At 35.6% G+C, this 15,331-nt stretch overlaps 1 protein-coding gene across 2 annotated transcripts in view; it reads right to left on the bottom strand.

The window, feature by feature from the left end:
• Window positions 1-1,331: 1,331 nt before the first annotated feature.
• Window positions 1,332-15,331, bottom strand: part of Gpm6a (glycoprotein M6A) — a 264,991-nt gene continuing 250,991 nt past the window's right edge. For both annotated transcript variants that reach the window (XM_028861377.1, XM_028861376.2), the window contains exons 4-7: window positions 13,514-13,667; window positions 7,954-8,030; window positions 7,292-7,357; window positions 1,332-3,429 (exon numbers count right to left, since the gene is read on the bottom strand). In XM_028861377.1, the coding sequence (XP_028717210.1) occupies window positions 3,277-3,429; window positions 7,292-7,357; window positions 7,954-8,030; window positions 13,514-13,667 (450 nt within the window). In that variant the 3' untranslated portion in view covers window positions 1,332-3,276. The remainder of the gene's footprint in view (window positions 3,430-7,291; window positions 7,358-7,953; window positions 8,031-13,513; window positions 13,668-15,331) is intronic.

The raw sequence follows: 15,331 nt of genomic DNA, 5'->3' as shown, positions 1-15,331 counted from the left end.
CATATTTTGAAAGGTGTATTACAGCAGTCCCTCCTTTTATGGGATTTTATGTCAGTTACTCATGTTCAATTGTGGTCAAAAGTAATCATGAAAAATTTCAGAAACTCACAAATTTTAAATTGCTGTGATGAGTATTGTGATGATCTGCATTCCACTCTGAATCACCCATTTGTCCAGTGCAGCCACAGTGTACATACTACTCATTTGTCCAGTGTATTCATAGCGTACATAATACCTATTTGTCTAGTGTACACACTACCATTTGTCCAGTGAAACCACAGTATATATACTACCAACAGTATGGTAGTTGATAGAGAAGGGAGGGAGGACCAGAGCCAGAGATAAGAGGCAAAAGAGAAAGATTATATTATCTTAATTAATATATTGCTATAGCTGTCCTTTTTATTATTATTCTTACTAATTTTTTCATCGTATATAACATGCATTTGATATCATAGGTATGCACATGTGTAGATGAAATATAACGTGTATAAGGTTCAATGCTATACAGCTTCAAATATCTCTGTGGAATCTTAGAACAGATTTCCCAAGGGTAACTTGGGAAGACTGTATTATGAATGTTTTGTTCACATTAATAAATTGAAAACAATTCATCTTTTTGTTATACTAAAATTAATAAAACCTGGAAGATATAAAAATATAAGTATCAGTTAATAGGATTCATGGAGGAATGACTAGTATCTTAAAAGTGAATTTTTACTTATACAGATGTACTTTTAAATATTGCACATGTTCTTCATGGAAGTTCATGAAAGTTTTATGTTGCAATATGTAGCAATGAATGAGTAAAGACTAATTTTCTACATCTTACAAAATTAATTGGTAACTCTGATGCCATAATTTTTGTGACTTCAGCCATAAGATAAGACATAATTTAGATTTAAAGCAAAAATTCTAGAAAATACATTTTTTCTTTCCATTTCATTGCTCTCACCTTGATATTTGGAAGAAAACCAAGAAATCATTTTTTGTGTTTGAATTACATTCGTCTTTCTTTTTGTTTTTCTCTGAGTCTGTGAAGCCCTGGAGAAAGCACAAAGAATAGAAATCAGGCAAGAACGAAAAAAAAAAAAAAAAAGGGCAGACCACATTTTTCAACACAAAATAACCCCCAAAGACTTTACTCATTGACCTTTTCTCAGTTCTTTCCCCAGTGGATGTTCACACACAGAATTTTTTATCGTGTTGAAGTTTCAGATCCCCTCAACTGACGCAAGAATCTTCACGAGATGGCATCTATTGAGTTTAAAAAGACTGCACACACAAGAAAAATCAACAAGACAAACAAAAGACACCGCAGAAACGAAGAATAAGTACACAAAGTACACAAGTGTATTTATTACATTTTGCAAGCACTTTGTTCTACATTTCAAAAACGCCACCATCAAGCTGTTGGCACATTTATGTACAAAACAGATTACTTGTAATGCCTGCTACAAAGCACTCCGTGAAAATACAAACCCTAAAACCGGAAATGAAAGCCAAAATGTCAACATCGTTACACAAATTTAAAAGACAGTTTTAAAAATCATCACAAACTGTAGACACAGAACTGAAACACTATAATATAGAATTTAAAGAAGCCCATTAATACTTTTGCTGAATATCTTTAATACTGCATATATCAGAAAAACTGTTGAACCAGTAAGATAATCTAAGTGTTAAAAAAGCAAAAGGACCCCCAAATTAATATTACAGAATGCATAATCATGCCACAGATAACGCTAGTAATACCCCCTACCTACTACAAGAACTTGTAAAATTACTGATGATGCATGACTAGTAGTTGTACAAAGATTGTTTCACTCAATAAATTTTATTGGGAATGCACTTACACTGAGGGAGGATTTCACAATGGTCAAATCAGTGCACAATACTACCTAGGTTTATACACTGACAAAATCTCTTGTCAGGCTACATCATTATTTTAAATGACACTTTACAGCATTCTTGTAGCATTAGAAATAACCAAAAGAGAGTCAAGGTTAAAATAAACACCAAATTTGGTCCAGTAACACTGATTGTTTTTCTTTTAAAATTTGTTTGATATAGGTACTTCTTATAAATGAATATGAATGAACATTCGGTTAAAATGACTTACTTGAAATAAAAACACAAATATATCACTACACTCCCAAACAATACATTCTATAGTGGCCTCTGACCACCCTTTAGAAAACACTACAGGTAAACCAACATAAATTGGAAGGCTGCAAGCAAAGCTATTATATTAATGGAAGTCTTTTCAAATATATCATACACATTTTAAGAAATAGCTTACGGAGGTGCAATCCATTAAAAGTTTTAAGTGGGTTAAACAAGTCTTGAGGGGTTAGTGTGCTTATGTTCAATATACCACCTTCATAAAGGTAATTAATTTTCCACATTAGCATATTAAAAGATCCAATCCAGCCACTGCATAAATCACAAAAAGATCATTCTCCAACAGTCCACAGTAGTTATTTCCATGATAATTGTTTCTACACTAAACTTTAAAAGGTAAGCCTGGTGTCACAATCTTAGAAAGGCAACTGGCCATGCATTAGCATCACTGTTTCTACATGCTCACAACATAAACATGAGTAATCAGAGAAATACCTTTTAAGTACATTGAGGAAAAAAAATACAATGTTAACAAAGATAAGAAGCACTTTTTTTTTAACCTACCCTTATAAATTTAGAAATTGCACCTTAGATTGATGAAAACATTAACCAGGGCCTTGTGGCCCTTGTGGCCACTGATCTCCAGACTAGATTTCCATATTTCAAGAAGAGTTATCATGATGCCATCTCTGTCTCTTGTTCATAATGTACAATGGTCCCTTTGAAGGTTACCTGTAGTTAAACTAGTTACCGAAATCAAAACTAAAAAGTATAAAAAGCTATTTTCTTTTCAAAACATAAGAAACAATGCAAAAAGTGTTATGTGTGATATGTGGGAGGTGATTAAAAATCAAACAAATATTTGCATTTGACAATGTTAATATCTTTGATCTTACAGAACTACTAAATCAGTTTGAAAATTAAAAAAAAAAAAGACTGAATAGGAGCTTGTAGAAGAGATTTGGTTATTCCAATTGAACAAATTAGGAGACTGAATGCTTAACAGCAAAGAGTTCTACTCAGGTGATTCATTAGTCACCCTACATATCTTTGATGAGAAGCACTCGCATTTTGCTTTTCACAGGTTGGATGGTTGGATGGCCCTTAATTAAACACCAATGCATTTGAATGGTAAGGAACAGAGAAACTTATTTATGTATATGCGTTGAGCCGCTCTTTGGAGCGAGTGGAATGAATGTCATGAAGCTCTTGCTCCTCCTTCGATTTGATGTCTTCATACTTCTGCATCCGGCAGGCATCTTTCACATAGGCCCAGTTGGCAGACAGAACCATAAGGTAGTGGACCTGATAGAGATAACATCATTTATACTGGAAGTCTGGTCACTATTAGTATATTGTTGCTATAATGAAATAAATAACCAAACTATGTATTTATACAGGAAAAGTTCATATTTTAAAAATAAATAGCATTTGTGTGATAAGGACACTATGGCTAAAATGTATTTCCTCACTCAGCTAAATATCTCTTATTCTTTTTCAATTCTGAAATAATCCAACTCTGATTATAAATGTTCTTTAATGTTTCCTGTCTATGCTATAATCATTTACCCATCTCCTAAGACTACATGCTTCATATTCATGTATCTGTGAATCATGCCGTATAATACGTAAGTAGAACTACTCTCTTACACAATTCATATTTTGAATTTATATTGTGCTAAGAAGAATGCTTTCAGAAATTCTAACAGAAACTTCTATATTTAATTATCAAGCTAATTTTCATCATACTGATTTTCAATTGCATTTATACGGCATGGCATTAGGTACTACCAGATAAAACATATTTTATCACATGGATCTTCTGTATTAGTAGGTACTCACAATTACCAGGAAGGAATTATGTTAAAAAATGAAGCACATAAGCTAAGCCTGGTGGTATAGGCCTGTATTCACAGCTACTCAGTAAGCTACAGAGCAAGGATCACATTTTTAATGTCAACCTGGACGAGAGTTCAAAGTCAGCTTAAGCACTTTAGTTAGATACACCCCTCACCTAGTTTAGTGGTCACATACTTCCCTAGCATTCACAAGTTCCTAAGTCCAGTCTTCATGTACAAAATGAAAGTTTTTAACATGATAATTTTTGATGGATGAGTTAATAACTAAATTATAATTTCTTTGAGATTAAAAATGTAGAAAATGTTTTTATTAAACATTTAGAAAATAAAATACTAAGTAACTTATTGCTCAGTCACAAATATTATCAAAGAAAAATAGGCTATCAATTTGGGAGGGAGGGGTGTTACGGTTTGAATAAGAATAACCCCCATATGTTCATGTATTTGAATGCCTGGTCTACAACTAGTGAAACTATATGGGAAGGATTAGGAGGTGCGGCCTTGTTGGAGGAGGTGTGTCACTAGGAGTGTGCTTTAAGGTTTTAAAAGCCCATGCCATTCCTAGTTAGTGCTCTCTCTGTCTCTCTGTGTCTGTGTCTGTCTCTGTCTTTCTCTCTGCCTATGGATTAGATGTTAAGCTTTTAGCTCGTGCTCCAATGCCATGCCTGCTTGCCTGCTGCCATACTCCTTGCCATAGTAGTCATGGACTCTAACCTTTTGGAAAGGTGAACCCCCCCCCCCAATTAAATGCCTTCTTTTGTAAGTTGCCTTGGTCATGGTGTTTTGTCATTTCAATAGAAAAGTAACTAGGACAGGGGGCATGGGAGATGTTTGATGGAGGGTCACTAGAAGGATCTTGAGGAAGAAAAGGGTAAGGGTAAGTGATGTAATTTCATTTCAATTAAAAATCAATAAAAAATCGCCGGGCAGTGGTGGTGCACGCCTTTAATCCCAGCACTCGGGAGGCAGAGCCAGGTGGATCTCTGTGAGTTCGAGGCCAACCTGGTCTACAAAGCGAGTTCCAGGAAAGGCGCAAAACTACGCAGAGAAACCCTGTCTCAAAAAACCCCCCCAAAAAAAATTAATAAAAAAAATCACAAGACATGAGACCAACCAATACTAGAAAAGTACAGATACACATACATAAAAAACTACTCTAAATATTAAATACTATAGTGTATTTAATTTGTAGTAAAATATTAATTAATAAGTGTAGTGTTGGTGATCCACCCAAGGTCTTGTGCGTGCTAGGCAAGTATTCTGCCACTGAGCCAATTTTTGTGACACAAAAATGTAGAAAAATAAGTGTAATCTGCTTAGTCATGTTATTAGAATGCTCTATTTTTTTTGAAATTTTACATTTTGTTTAATATAAGTTGTAAGCCTCTTGAGAGATGGGGCTTTGGATGATATTTCTGCATGCTACGCTATAGCTCTTACATTATGAAAGTTGAGAAGCTTTGTGTGTGTCAGTGTATGTGGATCAAAGAAAGCTTCCAAGTGCTCAAGTTTATGTAAAATTTTGATCACATAATTCACCATGAAATGATATGAAGTCTGATAAAAGAAGAGCATTCTGTTACTGTACTAACACTAAATATAATAATAAAATTATATTTAGACACAATCCAGGACTATAAAGATTAAAAAAATGCATGATCCTACTCATATGCTCAATCTAAACATTCAACTTGTGGTATGGTAGAAAGTAGAATGGTCCATGGTTTAAGGAGACTATGGGGGAGATATTAGTTAAAGAACACAAAAATTACTGGATAGGAGGCATATATGATGAACAGATCTGTTCTCTGATGTGGCAAATATAGTCAGTGACTGTATACTGTATCCTTGAAAATCACTTAGAAAGTAGATTTGTCTTTTCCCCACAAAAAATAAATGAGGTAATATGCATGTTCATTAGCTTTAATTTGGCAATTTCACATTGCAAAGGCTTTCAAAGCTCTTAATTAGATACATATATTGAATTTCTGTCAACTTCTAAAAGTAAGTAATTTACACGAAACAAAGAAAAGTGCTATTTAGAATAATTAGCAAATAAATGCATAATTTTAGATGCTCAAAAACTTTCTCTTTGTTATGAGAGAAAATATTAACCCTGAATTACTAAACATATTAATTTACTTCATTTGTGTAATTTATTAAACATGTATAAGTAAAATAACAAAAAGAAACCCAGACCATTTAGTTCTGAAACTGGGGAGAAGCTCTAATGTCAGGCTGTTGCCGCCTTGCCCTTGGTGAAGGGACTATTCTAGCATATGGTCCTTCTTAACCTGCCTACAAAATAATCGAGTAGAGAAACTTCTGACTTTAACACAAATCCTTGAAACTCTGCCTTCAATAACAGATGATGTCATCAATATTTTGATAGGATAGAAATCATTTGAAATTTCTCATGTATTTTATGGAAATAATGATGATAGCTATATGGTGACTACAGAATGAGATTGTATAAAGAACTGTTGTTATAAATATTGAACGTGCTTGTGTACATGAATCATTTAAGTAATTTAAATGGAGGAAAATTTAAATAAATATGCTCTTTGTTCCAGAAACAGTAGTGGTAGTTATGTTAACCATGCCTCTTATGACCTAAACTATTTTCAAAATGGAGAAGTCATAATTACTGTTGTCAATCATTTATGATAGTTCAGAATTGTAGAATGATACTGGCCAGAGAGAATTCACCTTAAAAGTGTGTTTAATATTTTAACACAATTTTCCACACTCTTTCTATTCAAAATAATATTTGTAGGCCCAGTGGGATGGCTCAGTGAGTAAAGGAGATTGCTGCCAAGCCTGATGACTCAAGTTAAAATGCCACAACCCATATGGTAGAAAAAGAGAAAACATCCATTCAAACTGTCCTCTGACCTTTATACATACACTCATTCTGGCCCGCTGGCTACCCACCTCCAAATAAATCAATACATATATTCAAAAAACTTTTCTGTCTTGTAAAATAATCAGATTTATTTTTATTTTATATGTATGAGGTTTTTTTTCTACGTGTTTGTGTAGCACATGAACAAATGGTGCCTGTGGAGGTCAGAATAAGGTGTCAGATGTCAAATGTAAGCTATCATGTGGATGTTAGGACTTGAACCCAGCTTCTCTGGAAGAGCAACTAGTGCTCTTAACCCCTAATCCATATCCCCAGACCCCTTTCTTACTATAATGACAATAGTATCTTATATGGAATTTGTATGAGAAACAAATTATGTATTCATGCAAATAGCTTTGTAATTCAAATGGTTAAGTCAATCATTGAGCTGTAAGAGGCTCACCATAGCAATAACTGCTGCTCCGGCTCCAGCAAGTGCCACAATGAACAAGTGGAAGGTCATGTTCAGCTGCAAAAACAAAACAAAAATCAAACAGAACAAAACAAAACATCACACACACACACACACACACACACACACACACACACACACACACACAAACCCAAGTTGAGTCAGTTATACAGAGGAGAGATTGGGACTGACACTATCATATAAAGATAACTTAGCATATCATTAATAAGAGTGAGCTCTTGACCAGTCATGCATTTTATCAAAAACAGCATTAAGATATCCTTTTCTCTTTCAAATCACTTAAATAATTTCAACTGAATCATTTTATGATAATTACATTATAAAGATGAGACTGTCACTGAAACTGATGGATTTTACATTACGGGTTTAACAATGTAAAGTTATGATAACTCTTTATAATTTTCAACCTTTACTAAAATGTATTTCTGGAACACCTCAAGCATTTAAAATAACTGTATTTAAATATACAAAATAGTCTTTATACTTGTTCTCTAGTAGCCTGCATAAAACAAGTGCAAGCAAAACAATCTCTGATCAGAAAAAAATCAAAATATATTTAATTACAATACGTAATTTAAGTAGAAAACTATATGCTTTAATATTTTCAAAATTAGAGTGTAAAAACTACTCACCTCAGTAGATTCACACATTCTCAAGAAATTCTCAGAGACAGTACAAATTTTCTTTTCCTCTCCAATTGTCACAATCCCTAGAGTATGTAGAAAATTATAGGTTAACATTAAATATATTTTAAAGAGCTTCAAGAGAAAAATCTTTTGGCTGTTCAAACCTCAGCAACTTTCATGTTAAATTGTGTTCAGCCATACTGTAAAAAGTTATTTCTCAGCTTTTATTGTCCATAATAACTGTGCCTAGAATTATGAATATGAGCTATAAAATTAACTCAGCAATTTAAAACATTTTTCATGAGGACTGAACTGAATCTATCCACCGGATTGTTCAGATTTTATTGTAGCTAGTTCAGTGTTTTGGCTCATTAATGTGATGGTGGGAGCATTACAACTATTTTAGTAATTATGCCCCAGACTGCACTAAGTCGGCAACAACTTTTTGTTCAGCTTATTCAAGACTTTTGTTAGTTTATATAGACATATTGCTCAATGAGAGTCCCTTCTTATGCTAATAAAAAACAGGAATTAGAAGGTGCCATTTCACTCACGTTGGCACTTGCCTGTTGACTCATATACCAACTACCCAGAGTAATTTTCAAATACACATATTTCTAGACACATCTTTAGCACAGAATCTATGAAGTTTAGGTCTGGAGTAATTGCTGCAAGCAAATCGGGAAACAGCTCAGGAACAAAGTGCTTGCCTTGCAAGCACAATGATTTGAGTTTGATCCCCAGGATCTATATTAGAAAAATGAGGGTGTGGTGAGACTGAGAAGGTGGGGACAGGCAGAGCCCTGAGCCTGATAGCCTGATCTACCTTTCCGGTGTCCAAATAATGAGTAATCCTGTCTACAAAACAACAACAACAAATGAGGAACTGGACAGTGTCTGAGAAATGACACCCAATGGTGTCTTCTGGCCTCTACATCCATGCACACATCTAAGCATGTAAGAACACACATTCTCTCTCTCTCTCTCTCTCTCTCTCTCTCTCTCTCTCTCTCTCTCTCTCTCTCTCTCTCTCTCCATTAGTAGTTAGTAAGTATGGGCTTTAAATGTTTTAAATGCATTTATTATTGTGTATGAGTGTGATTTGTGTGTGTTTGTGTGTGTGTGTATGTACCAAACTGCATGTACCACAGAGTGCATGTGGGGATCAGAAGACAACTGTGTGGAGCTGGTTCTCTTCTACATTTGCATGGGGATAAAACTTAGGTTGTTATGTTTTTGTGGCCAGACCTTTCTACTCTTTGAGTCATCTCTCTAGTGCTTATTCCCTGGATTTCGATCTCCTTTTAGGGAATGGAAGTAATTACATCATACTACCTTTGGGGTTTTCTTTCTTTGAGAAATATTGAAGTATTAAAAATTCAAGAATAAAATAATATATGATGAATTATGGACAACTTAATATATAATCTTTTAGCCTGTGATGTCCCTTGCTTAGTCTTAGTATGTGTATATATATTCATACATTCTTATCTTTATTTTAATCAATTCTTTGATAACTATATATTTTAATCATATTCACTCCTCTTCTCTCAGCTCCTCCAAGAAGTCCTACCATTGAACTTTGTGTCCTACTTCTTTTCTAAACTCATCACATCAAACTTATACTGCCCATATACTTTGGGATATGTAGCTATAAACAGGCATGCAGTCATGCTACCAGTGGGCACACACTTAATGAAAACTTACCATCTCTCTTTCAGCAGCTATAAATTGCCAAGAGCTCCTTAGCTGAGGGTGAGACTTTGTTACCATACCTCCCCTTCACACCGGCATTTTGTCTACCTTAAGCTTGCACAAGTACTGTGAATGCTATCACAACTGCTTTGAGTTCACACACACACACACACACACACACACACACACACACACACGTCCTATTGTGTCTGGAAAACTCTATTCTTGTAGTAATCCACTGCCTCCCACCCTTACAATCTATCTACCCCCAGAGGTGGCATGACCTGGGTATTGCATGTAGGGCTGAGCATTCTGCAGTATCTTATATTCTGTACATTGACTAGTTGTGGGTCTCTGCATTAATCTCCATCTACTGAAACAAGGAGCTTTTCTAGGGAGCATGGTTACTGGCTTGCTTCTCACAGGCCACCCTGTTGTGAGTCACTGATCTATGGGTATAGCAATCCATTATTCAATAGTTTGCATACATGAACTCACAGGAGCCATGACTGCATGCTCAAAGTCCTCAGAATACCAAGCCAGCCCAAAATCCCATTATGGTTGAAGGAAGGGTTCACAAAGTCCCAATTCTAGCTGAGGAGCTATTAGTAATTTTGATGGCTGTTGGTGGAGGGAGAGTCAGGGTTTTTTTGTTAGTTTGTCTTGATACAGTTTCTGATAGGTCACTCATGCTCCAAGGGATGGTCATACACTTTTGTATACAAGTAGTAGCACTAACTGGACTCAGTGGGTTTAAAAAAATGTTCATGTTGTCAAAACCACTACAAATTTATATGGACAAGTGCTCTGTAGTGTCTAGAAAACACTGCTGCCTCATAATTATCCAGTACCTCTGGATAATCTTACAAACTTTCTGGAAGTCACAGAAGTTGTGATAATAACATCCTATACAAGACCTGCACATTCTCAGGTCAGACACAATCCGAGCATGTAGGTGGAGGGTAGGAACCAAATCCCAGCCTAGCTGAGCAGCTATTGGCAATTGTTGGCTACTGGGAGAGGAAGACTCAGTTTAAGGTGTGGACCTTGGTAGGTTGTCCATGCTCTACTAGATGGCCATACACCCAACAGTATATAGTCAGCACAAACTAGACTCAATGGGTTTAAAAAAATAAGGACATTGGATTGGGTAGGTACAGAAGGAACATGGATAAGAGAGGACATGGGGAAGGAGGAGATATCACCAAAATACATTGCATGAATTTCTAAAAGCATTAATTAAAAAAGTGTACACAGAATTGGAAGGAAAAATAGTGGCAGATGGTATGGAAAGGAGATGGAAGGAAGAGTGTAGGGGGTTTGATCAAAATTATATTATTTTATATTATATTTATATATTATATTATATTATATTCACATTCTTACTTCCTAATGTTTGGTAGTCGATAGTGTTATACAGAGTTGACTATCCTTTCATCCCACATGGTCTTTCCATTTTGTTTGTAAGAGCTATAGCTGTCCATTTTCCTATGACTTACAACCCTCTACTTCATACTTTCTTTACTTTATCATTGAGAAAGAACATTTCCCATCAAAAGAATGCTGACCCATCAAGTATTCCTGGAAGCAGATACATTCATGAAAGACACCTCACCCTTGATCTAGTTCAGTGGTGGCAGTTTTATAAAAATAAATAGGGTTTAAGAATAGTATTAACAGGTTTACCAATAAAAATAACTTCACTATAGCTCAGGTTAATCTGAATCTCAGATCAAGAATGAATAACATCTGTATAATTATGTCTCATGCAATTATCAGGGACTTCTACTGAAAAATTATTACTTGTTTACCTGGAATCCAAATTAAATTAGGCATTTGGTATCTTATCTGTCAGCCATGAGAGAGCAGTTATATCTCATTCAAATTTTACTCTTTTTTTTTTTTTTTGGTTTTTTGAGATAGGGTGTCTCTGTGTAGCTTTGGAGCCTCTCCTGGAACTCACTCTGTAGCCCAGACTGGCCTCAAACTCACAGAGATCTGCCTGCTTCTGCCTTCCGAGTGCTGGGATTAAAGGCATGTGTCACCACCGCCTGGCCTCAAATTTCACTTTTAGGAGTGGAAAAATGAAATGAAAGCATTGAGTTTGAGCCAGCAAGGGTCGAGTTTTCATGCAACTATTCTGTCATGTTCTACTGTAGTGGCTTTCCTTGGTATGTGCTCACAAGCTGTTTGATTCCTAGACTACAATCTCCGTAGATGCAATAGTAAGATTCCCTCTGGCTCTTCACACACAGAGCACATCTTCCTGCCCCCAAATTTATATCAGAATACATGGAGCCTCAGAATTTCATCTGGACATATAGTAGAGGGGTTGCTTTGGAACTTATACTGTAGCAAAAGCATAGCTAGACTGCACCCTATTAATCTGTCGATAACATCCCCACAGAGCCTTCATATGTTCCTCAGAAAAATATTCCTGCTATGCTGAGGTGTGATGAAACTTCAGCAGAGCACATTACTTGGAGCATCCACAAATGTGAATTGATTTTTAAAAATGCTATTTATTTTATGATAATGAGTGTTTTGCCTGCAAATATGTACTGTATTATGAGCATGTGTGGTGCCCATAGAGTTCAGAAGAGGGTATTAGATCCCGTGGAGCTGGAGTTAGGGATGGCTGCGATCCAATGTTGCTATCTATATAAAAAAAATGAAAGCAATTGTCTACTATACATACTTATGGGAGTTCAGCATTTTAGCATATTAAAACACTTAGTATATAAATGATTATCCTAATACATTTGGCAATTGAAGCCTGGATATTGGAGAAATAGAGAATGAGTTACATAAAAGAAAAATCCTGTTGGAAAATCTCATTTTAACAAAGGGTATGATATAAAATACTATGATGTGCATTAAAAATATTTTTCTTTCATGTGTATAATTGTTTTTCCTACATGGATGTCTGTGCACTATGTGTATGCCATGCCCTCAGAAGCCAGAAAAAGCATCATATTCTCTGGAAATAGACTTAGAAGCAGTTGTTAGTCAATGTGTGTATGCAGGAAACTGAACCTGGGTCCACTGGAAGATCAACTAGTACTCTTAACCACTGACTGACTCATCTCTCCAGGCCTTATGCAAATTTTAATTAATTTTTATTCAAGTATTTATTTTGTATGTACTTACACTAAAAAGGTAAATAATGCTATAAAACATTAAAAGAAACACATAAATATTTAACATTATAACTAATTATCCCACATAGGGAAAAATGATAATTATTACTACACGAGGTTTAAGCCTTAAATAAAAATAAATAAGGCCTAGAGCATAGCATGTGGTAGAGCATTTGCCAATAACATGCATAAGGCCTTAGGATTCAATCTTTAAGAAGTCAAGAAAAACAAAACAAGATTATTTCCCTCCTGTCCCTCCTCTTTTCCCACCTCTAACATCCTGTAACTTCATCATTTTTTAATGGTAACCTTTCTTTTTCTCATCTTAGAGGTCAATGAAATATGTCTTCCTTGGTGATCTTCATACTAGATATCTACCTCAATTTGTACAGGTAACCATGAATCAAGGGAATTAGGACACAGATATCAGATCAAGCTGGAAAAAGAGTGCTGAAGTCAGGAAAAAGAAACCAGTTTTGATCTGCTAATTCCAGAAAACACATTTTGACAGCATATTCAAATATAAATGTGTATGTATAATGATAGCAATTTTCCTTTACTCTTGAATTCCTACCTAGTTAAATTTACAGAATGCCCTGAAATGCATAGTTAGATAAATTTATCTCAGAGGTAGTATACCTGGGTGGTTCCAAAGCAATTTGCTTTTTTTTTTCCTTTTAGAGGTAACTAATCAAAGTCTTTTTTTACTTTGAGACGCACTGTCTACCTACCAAACTGACGAAGGTCCAAGCAGAGATTGGCTCCCTCCACTAGTGTGGTGTTTCGGCAGATGGTCCATAGGTTGAAGTACATGTACACTGGCAGTGAGGTGAAAGCCGTGACGCCAAGCCAGGCCAACATGAAGAGGTATGTTAGCATGATAAACTGCAACAGGGAAAACAGGGAAAGAAAAATGTGTCAGCTACTGAAGCACAATTCTGCTTTCAATCTTCAAAGCAAACACACACGGCTTAGAATCTTTGTGCATAATTGCTCCAAAGAATGCTGTTAGGAGTTATATTAGAATATGAGAACTTGAGAGTTTTCCTCACAAATTCTTCATGAGAAGTGATTTGTAAAAAGAGACTTATGGTCTTCCATACCAACTAATTCTTTCTCCTTGGCTTATTGATCAAAGCCATAGAATATTCTATGTGGAAATATAGACACATCCGGGTCTTAAAACACAATTGACTACCATGTGTGGTCAACATTTTGCTTGTCTCTACCAGAGAAAGGGAGTGGTTATGTATGGTGCGCCTTTCTTTTTTTTTTTTTCCTTCCTGGAGTGTATAACATGAAGCACAGTAATAGATGCATCCCACTGTGTTGTGTTGATATGAGGACCAAGTCATAAAGCTTTGTCTACCTGCCACATCATTCCTTTCACCCCAAAAGTTAGAAATGTCTGCTAAGCATCACAGCATATTGCAAATCGCAGACATGGCAAGGTCTGTCCATCCGTGCACTGCCTGGTACTCTGCACACTGCTTTCCTGCTTAGTTCCAGCATAGAAGGGAAGGGTCTATTCTCTTATTTAAGGTTGGCTGTTATTTTCGTGTGTTTGCATGTGAGTGTGGGGGAGAGCATGCTGCAGCACATGTCTAAAGGTAGGAGGACTACTTTATAGGGTTGATCGCCTCACCGTTGCGAGCATTCCAGAGACTCAATGCTGGTTCTCAGGCTCGCATGGCAAGCACCTTTACCCACTAAGTCTTTCAGTATTCAATAAACGTTGATTGCATTCATTACAACCTTATGTTAAATATCACATTTCTTTCACAAAAAGGGAACAAATGGCATACCATTAAAAACACAGTCATCTTAACAGTAGCTGGGCTCTTCTTCAGGCCTCTATTTCCACTCATGTAAAGTGGAGATCAGCTTATAGACCCCTTTGTCTCACACTCTTATAAAGTGGAAATAATAACTCTAAGTAGACCTCACACATCCCAGACAAGCTTAAAATGAGCTGATACGTGTGAAACATTCAGTAAAGGAAATGGCATATAAGAAGCTCTGACAAACTCTTAGCTGCTTTTATTATTGATGATATTATTATCATTTTTACCACCAGCACAATGTGTTTCAATTAAGTAGGTCTATATAGAATAAGTGAAACATATTTATTTTCATGTTGGGAGAATTTAAAATAATTACAACTATTTGGATAGGCAAAGTTATTCAAAATTCATTTACCTCAGCAGACAAAAAAAGTCTTATGGAATTATTGGAAACAATTTTAAATGTGAAGATGTCCTGATAATAAAACTCTTTTGGGGGAAAAGAGGCTTGCTGTTGCAACATTTTCATTATTTGGAACTAATGTTCCCCTCAAGAGTGTTTTGTCTGGAGACAATAAAGGTGAGAGAGTATCATAAAACAGGGCTATGTATGTGAAAGAAGGCTGTACAATTCAAGGGAGAGTCATCTGTATGCTTTGAGACACAGGCTGTCTCTTTTGTTTTTCTTCCTGTCCTGGGAAAGTTTTCAATATATTTTTCTGAAGGTGTTGTTCACCATGGAGTGGGACCTAAGGTAAGTAGGCT

Source organism: Peromyscus leucopus, chromosome 17 (assembly GCF_004664715.2).
Source record: "Peromyscus leucopus breed LL Stock chromosome 17, UCI_PerLeu_2.1, whole genome shotgun sequence".
Lineage (NCBI taxonomy): Eukaryota > Metazoa > Chordata > Mammalia > Rodentia > Cricetidae > Peromyscus > Peromyscus leucopus.
Note: the sequence above shows the minus strand (reverse complement) of the source record. Positions and strands in the feature narration are given on the sequence as shown.